The 12131-nt window shown below is 44.7% G+C and overlaps 1 protein-coding gene across 1 annotated transcript; it reads right to left on the bottom strand.

Annotated features, from left to right (window-relative positions):
- Positions 1-677: 677 nt before the first annotated feature.
- Positions 678-12112, bottom strand: LOC311106965 (protein C10-like). The gene is made up of 4 exons (XM_084149381.1): positions 12033-12112; positions 3259-3323; positions 3013-3189; positions 678-1685 (listed from the first exon to the last, which is right to left on the bottom strand). Exons 2-4 carry the CDS (start codon positions 3314-3316, stop codon positions 1546-1548), a joined length of 375 nt encoding a protein of 124 aa, XP_084005507.1. The 5' UTR covers positions 3317-3323; positions 12033-12112; the 3' UTR covers positions 678-1545.
- Between the last annotated feature and the right edge of the window lie 19 nt (positions 12113-12131).

Raw genomic sequence — 12131 nt, 5'->3', positions numbered from 1 at the left:
AAGACACCTGTCCACAACCTCAAACAGTCACACTCCAAACTCCACTATGGCCAAGACCAAAGAGCTGTCAAAACAAAATTGTAGACTTGCACCAGGCTGGGAAGACTGAATCTGCAATAGGTAAGCAGCTTGGTTTGAAGAAATCAACTGTGGGAGCAATTATTAGGAAATGGAAGACATACAAGACCACTGATAATCTCCCTCGATCTGGGGCTCCACGCAAGATCTCACCCCGTGGGGTCAAAATGATCACAAGAACGGTGAGCAAAAATCCCAGAACCACACGGGGGGACCTAGTGAATGACCTGCAGAGAGCTGGGACCAAAGTAACAAAGCCTACCATCAGTAGCACACTACGCGGCCAGGGACTCAATTCCTGCAGTGCCAGACGTGTCCCCCTGCTTAAGCCAGTACATGTCCAGGCCCGTCTGAAGTTTGCTAGAGTGCATTTGGATGATCTAGAAGAGGATTGGGAGAATGTCATATGGTCAGATGAAACCAAAATATAACTTTTTGGTAAAAACTCAACTCGTCGTGTTTGGAGGACAAATAATGCTGAGTTGCATCCAAAGAACACCATACCTACTGTGAAGCATGGGGGTGGAAACATCATGCTTTGGGGCTGTTTTTCTGCAAAGGGACCAGGACGACTGATCCGTGTAAAGGAAAGAATGAATGGGGCCATGTATCGTGAGATTTTGAGTGAAAACCTCCTTCCATCAGCAAGGGCATTGAAGATGAAACGTGGCTGGGTCTTTCAGCATTTAAGTGGGAGAACTTGCACAATTGGAGGCTGACTAAATACTTTTTTCCCCCACTGTATATATATATATATAGATATGTGTATATATGTATGTATATGTGTATAGTATATGTGTATAGTATGTGTCAAGTATAAATTGAGACACAGGGGTCCCTCCCTAAACAGTTTTACTGTGACAATGGTACTGAATGAGAAATGATAGAAACAGTTGCCAAAGCCTTACTGCCATAATAAAGTTTGTTTTAATCTGTTTGGTGTGTTGCTGTTATATTTTTTTTTAAGTACATATCTAAAATTTTAGTATTTTCTTATATGAATACATTTATTTAGCTGTGACAACTGAGATTGACATTATACAATAGCATTATAAAACGTTTAAAAAAAGTTTAACACAAATTCATGCAGTCCTCTCAAACAGCAATTCATGGTATAAATGAAATGGCAAAATGTAAAAAACATAAATAAATACTGAAAATATGAATAAACAATGGATTTACAGTTAGCTGTCAAATGTATTGCATTTAAATCCAGGAATGCAAAATAACTGAGCTTTAAAGGATGTAATTTGTCCATCCTGGTCAGTGCTTGTTGTTTGAGTGTTTTCATTTCAACCAATAAAGGTGTGATGTGTGTTGTCCCAGCACATTAGTAATAATAAGGTGACCAATTCACTTTCACCAACGACTGAATGAACATATCATGAGCTGAATTCCAGGCTTCCACGTACTTTGTAACATTTAGATGTCCCTTCTGAAAAACAAGGTGATCCACAAAATAGTTTCCTAGGAGGCTGGGATTGCACCACCTATGGGTGGAGTGGACAGAGGAGGCAGGAGAAGAGACCTCAGTTTGACTGATATGGCTAATATCTCTGGATCCTGAGTTTCATGCGTCTTCACCAGACAGGCAAATTTAAGGACACCTGAAAAATAGTTATAAAACAAGTAATGACTACTATGATTTACCACCACGATTTCACAAATACACTGAACAAAAATATAAATGCAACATGTAAAGTGTTGGTCCCATGTTTCATGAGCTGAAATAAAAGATCCCAGAAATGCTCCATATGCACAAAAAGCTTATTTCTCTCATTTTGTGCACAAATTTGTTTACATCCCTGTTAGTGAGCATTTCTCCTTTGCCAAAATAATCCTTCCACCTGACAGGTGTGGCATATCAAGGAGCTGATTAAACAGCATGATCATTACACAGGTGCACCTTGTCCTGGGGACAAAAGGCCACTCTATAATGTGCAGTTTTGTCACACCACAATGCCACAGATTGAGGGTGCTTGCAATTGGCATGCTGACCGCAGGAACTTCCACCAGAGCTGTTGCCAGATAATTGAATGTTCATTTCTCTACAATAAGCCACCTCCGTTGTTTTAGAGAATTTGGCAGTATGTCCAACCGGCCTCACAACCGCAGACCACGTGTATGGCGTTGTGTGGGCGAGCGGTTTGCTGATGTCAACATTGTGAACAGAGTCCCCTATGGTGGTGGTGGGGTTATGGTATAGGCAGGCATTAGCTACGGACAACGAACACAATTGCATTTTATTGATGGCAATTTGAACGCACAGAGATACCGTGACGAGACCCATTGTCGTGCCATTCATCCGCCGCCATCACCTCATGTTTCAGCATGATAATGTACGGCCCCATGTCGCAAGGATCTGTACACAATTCTTGGAAGCTGAAAATATCCCAGTTCTTCCATGGCCTGCATACTCACCAGACATGTCACCCATTGAGCATGCTCTGGATCGACGTGTACGACAGCGTGTTCCCGTTCCCACAAATATCCAGCAACTTCAGCCATTTGAAGAGGAGTGGGACAACATTCCACAGGCCACAATCAACAGCCTGATCAACTCTATGCAAAGGAGGTGTCATGCTGCATGAGGCAAATGGTGGTCACACCAGATACTGACTGGTTTTCTAATCCACGCCTCTACCTTTTATTTTTAAGGCATCTGTGACCAACAAGTGAAATCCATAGATTAGGGCCTAATGAATTTATTTCAATTGACTGATTTCCTTATATGAACTGTAACTCAGTACAATATTAGAAATTGTTGCATGTTGCATTTATATTTTTGTTCAGTATAGGTCAAACTGAACATGATGAAGCAAAAAGATAGCGTTCAGTCTTCACACAAAACAATGCCACTGGCAAGTGACAATAGATTATCTCTCTACACCTTCATTCTGTATGGAACTGGTTTCACAAAGTGGCATCCCTCACCATCTCCCTCATTGTTGAAGCCATAAGCCTTGATGACCTCCTGTTGGATCTGGGTGGCCACGGGGATCACCAGCTGCAGCATCTTGCCCATGTCGTTGCAGGCGCTCTCCTGTGCCTCCTCCACCCGCGCTGAATTCTCTGGCACAGAGAAGGCCTGGATGACCTCACTCAGCACCACTGCAACAGAGATCTGTGCCACTATTGGGCATTAGTGATAAGACAAAATGATGTGACAACTGTTCTTACATCTGGCCTGCTCAACAGTGAGGGTGGGCTGCTGGGCTGGGGCTGGGGCTGAGTCCATTCTGTGTCTGGAAAAAATGGAGATATTAGAGAGGATATTGCAAAGAATGTGAATCAGATTCAAATACTTAGCTAACTTACGCATTTTTATGTACAGTGTCAGTGAGTCTAATACTTTCCTGTGTCCATTTCTTACACAAACATAAAGGGACATATCCAATATGGACATATCTGAAAGGGCATATTGATCTAGCTATATATTTACCTTTATTAGATTAATCCAGAACTATGGAAGGAGAACTTTGACATGAGTAGGATTGTAATATTGTAATATTAAGGAAGTCTCTAGGTTTTGCTCGCCTGAGGTAGAGTACAGTGCCTTGCAAAAGTATTCATCCCCCTTGGCGTTTTTCCTATTTTGTTGCATTATAACCTGTAATTGAAATGGATTTTTATTTGGATTTCATGTAATGGACATACACAAAATAGTCCAAATTGGTGAAGTGAAAAAAATAACTTGTTTCAAAAAAATTGAAAAAAAGAATAACAGAAAAGTGGTGCGTGCATATGTATTCACACCCTTTGCTATGAGGCCCCTAAATAAGATCTGGTGCAACCAATTACCTTCAGAAGTCACATAATTAGTTAAATAAAGTCCATCTGTGTGCAATCTAAGTGTCACATGATCTCAGTATATATACACACACACCTGTTCTGAAAGGCCCCAGAGTCTGCAACACCACTAAGCAAGGGGCACCACCAAGCAAGCGGCACCATGAAGACCAAGGAGCTCTCCAAACAGGTCAGGGACAAAGTTGTGAAGTACAGATCAGGGTTGGTTATAAAAAAATATCAGAAACGTTGAACATCCCACAGAGCACCATTTAAATCCATTATTAAAAAATGGAAAGAATATGGCACCACAACAAACCTGCCAAGAGAGGGCCGCCCACCAAAAGGAGGGCATTAATCAGAGAGGCAACAAAGAGACCAAAGATAACCCTGAAGGAGCTGCAAAGCTCCACAGCAGAGATTGGAGTATCTGTCCATAGGACCACTTTAAGCTGTACACTCCACAGAGTTGGGCTTTATGGAAGAGTGACCAGAAAAAAGTAAGCAAAACACGTTTGGTGTTCGCCAAAGGGCATGTGGGAGACTTCCCAAACATATGGAAGAAGGTACTCTGGTCAGATGAGACTAAAATTGAGCTTTTTGGCCATCAAGGAAAACGCTATGTCTGGCGCAAACCCAACACCTCTCATCACCACATTGAAGCATGGTGGTGGCAGCATCATGCTGTGGGGATGTTTTTCATCGGCAGGGACTGGGAAACTGGTCAGAATTGAAGGAATGATGGATGGCGCTAAATACAGGGAAATTCTTGAGGGAAACCTGTTTCAGTCTTCCAGAGATTTGAGACTGGGACGGAGGTTCAGCTTCCAGCAGGACAATGACCCTAAGCATACTGCTAAAGCAACACTCGAGTAGTTTATGGGGAGACATTTAAATGTCTTGGAATGGCCTAGTCAAAGCCCAGACCTCAATCCAATTGATAATCTGTGGTATGACTTAAAGATTGCTGTACAAATTTTTACATTTAAGTCATTTAGCAGACACTCTTATCCAGAGCGACTTACAGTTAGTGAGTGCATACATTTTCATAGAAGTTCTGTTTTTTGTTTCACAATAAAAAATATTTTGCATCTTCAAAGTGGTATGCATGTTGTGTAAATCAAATGATAAACCCCCCAAAAATCATTTTTTATTCCAGATTGTAAGGCAACAAAATGGGAAAAAGTGGGGTGAATACTTTCGCAAGCCACTGTATCTCATGATAAGCTGTAGACCACACTATTTACCAAGAGAGTTTTTATCTATATTATTCGTAGCTGTCTATTTACCACCACAAACCGATGTTGGCACTAAGACCGCACTCAATGAGCTGTATAAGACCATAAGCAAACAGGAAAACGCACATCCAGAGGCGGCGCTCCTAGTGGTCGGGGACTTCAATGCAGGGAAACTTTTTTACCTAATCCATTTTACCTCATTTCTACCAGCATGTTAAATGTGCAACCAGAGGAAAATACTCTAGACCACCTTTACTCCACACAAAGAGACGCGTACAAAGCTCTCTCTCGCCCTCCATTTGGCAAATCTGACCATAACTTTATCCTCCTGATTCCTGCTTACAAGCAAAAACTAAAGCAGGAAGCACCAGTGACTCGGTCAATAAAGAAGTGGTCAGATGATGCAGATGCTAAGCTACAGGACTGTTTTGCTAGCACAGACTGGAATATGTTCCGGGATTCTTCCGATGGCTTTGATGAGTACACCACATCAGTCACTGGCTTCATCAATAAGTGCATCGATGACGTCGTCCCCACAGTGACTGTACGTACATACCTCAACCAGAAGCAATGGATTACAGGCAACATCCGCATTGAGCTAAAGGGTAAAGCTGCCGCTTTCAAGGAGCGGGACTCTAATCCGGACGCTTATAAGAAATCCCGCTATGCCCTCCAATGAACCATCAAACAGGCAAAGCGTCAATACAGGACTAAGATTGTATCGTACTACACCGGCTCCGACGCTCGTCGGATGTGGCAGGGCTTGCAAACTACAAAGGGAAGCACAGCCGCGAGCTGCCCAGTGACATGAGCCTACCAGACGAGCTACATTTCTTCTATGCTCGCTTTGAGGCAAGCAACACTGAAGCATGCATGAGCGCATCAGCTGTTCTAGACGACTGTGTGATCACGCTCTCCATAGCCGATGTGAGTAAGACATTCACAAGGCCGCAGGGCCAGACGGATTACCAGGACGTGTACTCCGAGGATGCGCTGACCAACTGGCAAGTGTCTTCACTGACATAGTCCCTGTGCCCAAGAACACTAAGGTAACCTGCCTAAATGACTACCGACCCATGGCACTAACATCTGTAGCCATGAAGTGCTTTGAAAGGCTGGTCATGGCTCACATCAACACCATTATCCCAGAAACCCAAGACCCACTCCAATTTGCATACCGCCCAACAGATCCACAGATGATGCAATCTCTATTACATTCCACACTGCCCTTTCCCACCTGGACAAAAGGAACACCTACATGAGAATGCTATTCATTGACTACAGCTCAGCGTTCAACACTATAGTGCCCTCAAAGCTCATCACTAAGCTAAGGACCCTGGGACTAAACACCTCCCTCTGCCACTGGATCCTGGACTTCCTGATGCGCCGCCCCCAGGTGGTAAGGGTAGGTAACAACACATCTGCCACGCTGATCCTCAACACGGGGGCCCCTCAGGGGTGCGTGCTCAGTCCCCTCCTGTACTCCCTGTTCACCCATGACTGCATGGCCAAGCACGACTCCAACACCATCATTAGGTTTGCCGACAACACAACAGTGGTAGGCCTGATCACCGACAACGATGAGACAGCCTAAAGGGAGGAGGTCAGAGACCTGGCCGTGTGGTGCTAGGATAACAACCTCTCCCTCAACGTGATCAAGACAAAGGAGATGATTGTGGACTACAGGAAAAAGAGGACCGAGCACGCCCCCATTCTCATCGACGGAGCTGTAGTGGAGCAGGTTGAGAGCTTCAAGTTCCTTGGTGTCCACATCACCAACAAACTATCATGGTCCAAACACACCAAGACAAAGCCTATTCCCCCTCAGGAGACTGAAAAGATTTGGCATGGGTCCTCAGATCTTCAAAAAGTTATACAGCTGCACCATCGAGAGCATTCTGACTGGTTGCATCACTGCCTGGTATGGCAACTGCTAGGCCTCCAACCGCAAGGCACTACAGAGGGTAGTGTGTACAGCCCAGTACATCACTGGGGCCAAGGTTCCTGCCATCCTTAGTACAAAAATGGCGTAGCAGTGCGGTCGTGTATTCTGTAGTGTACTTAGTGTACTCGTGTAAATAGCCAGTTTTTTTGTTTTTTCGTATATATATTCCTCAATCTCACTTTCCATCCGTTAACTAAATATACTTTCCTGCAACCCGCCTCACCCAATGTGGAACGGAATATATTATTTCTTTATACCTTTTATCTAGAACCTCCGGCTGAAACTAGCCAGCTAATTAGCTACATGCTATTAGCCACCATTAGCGTTCTTCACCATTGTCCTTGGCCTGCACTACCTACCAGCCAGCTCTAGCCTGGTCAATTATCGGCCAGTCTGCACAGCGCGCTATCGACCCAGAGCATATCGGTCTTTCTGCCGTAATCACTGAATCACTAGACCTTAACACCGGATCATCACAACTAGCTAGCTGCAACCGAATGGCTGTTGTTGTTGTTGGCTAATCACCACTGTCCTGAAGCAAGCACCAGTTAGCCTTGAGCTAGCCTCAAGCCAGGCCCATCTTTCGGCTATCTACCTCTCTGTCAACCGGACGGGACCTCCTAGTGTTGACACGGAGCCCCGCCGATCCATCACGACTGGTCTGCCGACGTAATCGTCTGATGTGGTTTCAACAGGCTTCCCGTTGCGACGACCACAAAGATCCATCTGCTAGCCCCGGCCTGCTAGCACACGCAATCAACAGCCGTGCCTCCTGCTCACCTGTGCCGTAGCAGCCACCGAACTGCTCCCGGACTCACATATTGCTGTTCACTGGACCTTATGATCACTCAGCTATACAGCTGATGCCTGCTGGACAGTTCCTTTATACGATACCCCATCCTGTTTATCTGTTTAGCCTCAGCCCAAACTTTCGTCGCCATTATCAGCTGTTGTCTTAGCTCTCTCGAATAACACCTGTGATTGCTTTATGCCTCTCTCCCATGTCAAAATGCCTTGCCTATTGCTGTTTCGGTTAGTTCTTATTGTACTATTTCACTGTAGAGCCCCCAGTCCCGCTCAACCTGCCTCAGATAGCTCCTTTGTCCCACCCCCCATACACGCGGAGACCGACTCAATCGGTGCCTCCAGTGATACGCTCTCTTTCATCGTTACCCAACGCTTAGGTTTACCTCCATTGTACTCATATCCTTGTCAGTACATAATGCCCTGAATCTATTCTACAACACCCGGAAATCTGCCCCTTTTATTCTCTGTACCCAACGTACTAGAACACTAGTTCTTAAAGCCTTTAGCCGTATCCTTATTCTATTCCTCCTCTGTTCCTTTGGTGATGTAGAGGTTAACCCAGGCCCTGTAGCCCCCAGTATCACTCCTACTCCCCAGGCGCTATCATTTGTTGACTTCTGTAACCGTAAAAGCCTTGGTTTCTTGCATGTTAACATCAGAAGCCTCCTCCCTAAGTTTGAGTTATTCACTGCATTAGCATACTCCGCCAACCCTGATGTTCTAGCAGTGTCTGAATCCTGGCTTAGGAAGGCCACCAAAAACTTAAAAATGTCCATCCCCAACTACAACATTTTCCGTCTAGTTAGAACTGCCAAAGGGGGTGGGGTTGCAATCTACTGTAGAGATAGTACGATAGAGCTCTGCAGGCTATCCAGGTCTGTGCCCAAACAGTTTGAGCTTCTACTTCTAAAAATCCACCTTTCCAGAAATAAGTCTCTCACTGTTGCTGCTTGCTACAGACGCCCCTCAGCCCCCAGCTGTGCCCTGGAACCATATGTGAATTGATTGCCCCCCATCTATCCTCAGAGTTCGTACTGCTTGGTGACCTAAACTGGGATATGCTTAACACCCCGGCCGTCCTACAATCTAAACTAGATGCCCTCAATCTCACACAAATTATCAAGGAACCTACCAGGTACAACCCTAAATTCGTAAACATGGGCACCCTCATAGATATCATCCTGACCAATTTACTCTCTAAATACACCTCCGCTGTCTTCAACCAGGATCTCAGCGATCACTGCCTCATTGCCTGCGTCCGTAATGGGTCCGCGGTCAAACGACCACCCCTCATCACTGTCAAACGCTCCCTAAAACACTTTAGCGAGCAGGCCTTTCTAATTGACCTGGCCCGGGTATCCTGGATGGATATTGACCTCATTCCGTCAGTAGAGGATGCCTGGTTGTTCTTTAAAAGTGCTTTCCTCTCCATCTTAAATAAGCACGCCCCATTCATAAAATTCAGAACTAAGAACAGATATAGCCCCTGGTTCACCCCAGACTTGACTGCCCTTGACCAGCACAAAAACATCCCGTGGCGTACTGCATTAGCATCGAACAGCCCCCGCGATATGCAACTTTTCGGGGAAGTCAGGAACCAATATACACAATCAGTTAGGAAAGCAAAGGCTAGCTTTTTCAAACAGAAATGTGCATCCTGTAGCACTAACTCCTAAAAGTTTTGGGACACTGTAAAGTCCATAGAGAATAAGAGCACCTCCTCCCAGCTGCCCACTGCACTGAGGCTAGGAAACACTGTCACCACCGATAAATCTACGATAATCGAGATTTTCAACAAGCACTTTGCTACGGCTGGCCATGCTTTCCACCTGGCTACCCCTACCCCGGCCACCAGCTCTGCAGCCTCCACTGCAACTTGTACATGCCCCCCCCCCCCCTTTCGACTCTGTCAATCACCGCATTGTTCTTGGCAGACTAAATAGCCTTGGTTTCTCAAATGACTGCCTCGCCTGGTTCACCAACTACTTCTCAGATAGAATTCAATGTGTCAAATCAGAGGGCAAGTTGTCTGGACCTCTGGCAGTCTCTATGGGGGTTCCACAGGGTTCAATTCTCGGGCCGACTCTATTCTCTGTGTATATCAATGATGTCGCTCTTGCTGCTGGTGACTCTCAGATCCACCTCTACGCAGACGACACCATTTTGTTTACATCTGGCCCTTCATTGGACACTGTGTTAACAAACCTCCAAACGAGCTTCAATGCCATACAACACTCCTTCCGTAGCCTCCAACTGCTCTTAAACACTAGTAAAACTAAATGCATGCTTTTCAACCGAACGCTGCTTGCACCCGCCCGCCCGCCCGACTAGAATCACTACTTTCGGCGGGTCTGACTTAGAATATGTGGACAACTACTACGAAACTGTAAGTCGCTCTGGATAAGAGCGTCTGCTAAATGACTAAAATGTAAAATGTCTGGTTAGACCGTAAACTCTCCTTCCAGACTCACATTAAGCATCTCCAATCAAACGTTAGATCTAGAATCGGCTTCCTATTTCGCAACAAAGCCTCCTTCACTCATGCTGCCAAACATGCCCTCGTAAAACTGACTATCCTACCGATCCTTGACTTTGGCGATGTCATTTACAAAATAGCCTCCAACACTCTACTCAGCAAATTGGATGTAGTATATCACAGTGCCATCCGTTTAGTCACCAAAGCCCCATATACTACCCACCATTGTGACCTGTACGCTCTCGTTGGCTGGCCCTCACTACATATTTGTCGCCAAACCCACTGGCTCCAGGTCATCTATAAATCACTGCTAGGCAAATCCCCGTCTTATCTTAGCTCATTGGTGTCCATAGCAACACCCACCTGTAGTATGCGCTCCAGCAGGTATATCTCACTGGTCATCCCCAAAGCCAACACCTCCTTTGGCCGCCATTCCTTCCAGTTCTCTGCTGCCAATGACTGGAACGAACTGCAAAAATCTCTGAAGCTGGAGACTCTTATCTCCCTCACTAACTTTAAGCATCAGTTGTCAGAGCAGCTTACCGATCACTGCACCTGTACACAGCCCATCTGAAATTAGCCCACCCAACTACCTCATCCCCATATTGTTAGTTATTTTGCTAATTTGCACCCCAGTATCTCTATTTGCACATCATCTTCTGCACATCTATTACTCCAGTGTTAATACCAAATTGTTATTATTTTGCACTATGGCCTATTTATTGCCTTACCTCCATAACTTACTACATTTGCACACACTGTATATAGATTTTCTATTGTGTTATTTACATTACATTAACGTCATTTAGCAGATGCTCTTATCCAGAGCGACTTACAAATTGGTGCATTCACCCTATAGCCAGTGGGATAACCACTTTAGTTATTGACTGTACGTTTTGTTTATCCCATATGTAACTCTGTGTTGTTGTTGTTTTTAATCACACTGCTTTGCTTTATCTTGGCCAGGTCGCAGTTGTAAATGAGAACTTGTTCTCAACTGGCATACCTGGTTAAATAAAGATGAAATAAAAATAAAAATCCAGGACCTCTATACCAGGCGGTGTCAGAGGAAGGCCCAAAAAATTGTCAAAGACTCCAGCCACCCTGGTCATACTGTTCTCTCTGCTACTGCACGTCAAGCGGTACTGGAGCGCCAAGTCTAGGTCCAAAAGGCTTCTTAACAGCTTCTACCCACAAGCCATAAGACTCCTGAAGAGCTAATCAAATGGCTACCCAGACTATTTGCATTGTTCCCCCCCTCCCCCTCCCCTCTTTTACGCTGCTCCCACTCTCTGTTTATTATCTATGCATAGTCACTTTAACTCTACCTACATGTACATATTACCTCAATGACCTAGACTAACCTGTGCCCCCGCACATTGACTCTGTACAGGTACCCCCTGTATTTAGACTCACTACTGTTATTTTACTGCTGCTCTTTAATCATGTTATTTTTTATTCATCTATTTTTTTACTTAACAATTATTTTTCTTAAAACTGCATTGTTGGTTAAGGGCTTGTAAGTAAGCATTTCACTGTCAGGTCTACACCTGTTGTATTCGGCGCATGTGACATACAATTTGATTTGTAGCTAAACTAGCAAGCTAGCTACTGTACACTTTGAATTGTATTCTATAATGCTCTGGAATGCGCAATTAAATACCTAAATAGTCAGTAAATTGCATATTTGGTTACTTACAATATATAAGTTGAATGAAGACAAACAGTTTAGCAAGAAATGCTAGTTTGGCTTGTCAGCTGGATGGTGGGGGTGACGAGTTACGACACAATCTACGTC

Source organism: Coregonus lavaretus (genome assembly GCF_964263955.1).
Source record: "Coregonus lavaretus genome assembly, chromosome: 31".
Lineage (NCBI taxonomy): Eukaryota > Metazoa > Chordata > Actinopteri > Salmoniformes > Salmonidae > Coregonus > Coregonus lavaretus.
This window is presented reverse-complemented; position numbering and strand designations above follow the sequence as displayed.

Coding starts and splice junctions, on each gene's coding strand:
- LOC311106965 (XM_084149381.1), bottom strand. CDS start 3,316: ATGGACTCAGCCCCAGCCCCAGCCCAGCAGCCCACCCTCACTGTTGAG. Junction 3,190..3,258: donor CACTGTTGAGCAGGCCAGAT/GTAAGAACAGTT, acceptor TCTCTGTTGCAG/TGGTGCTGAGTGAGGTCATC. Junction 1,686..3,012: donor CTTCAACAATGAGGGAGATG/GTGAGGGATGCC, acceptor ACTATTTTTCAG/GTGTCCTTAAATTTGCCTGT.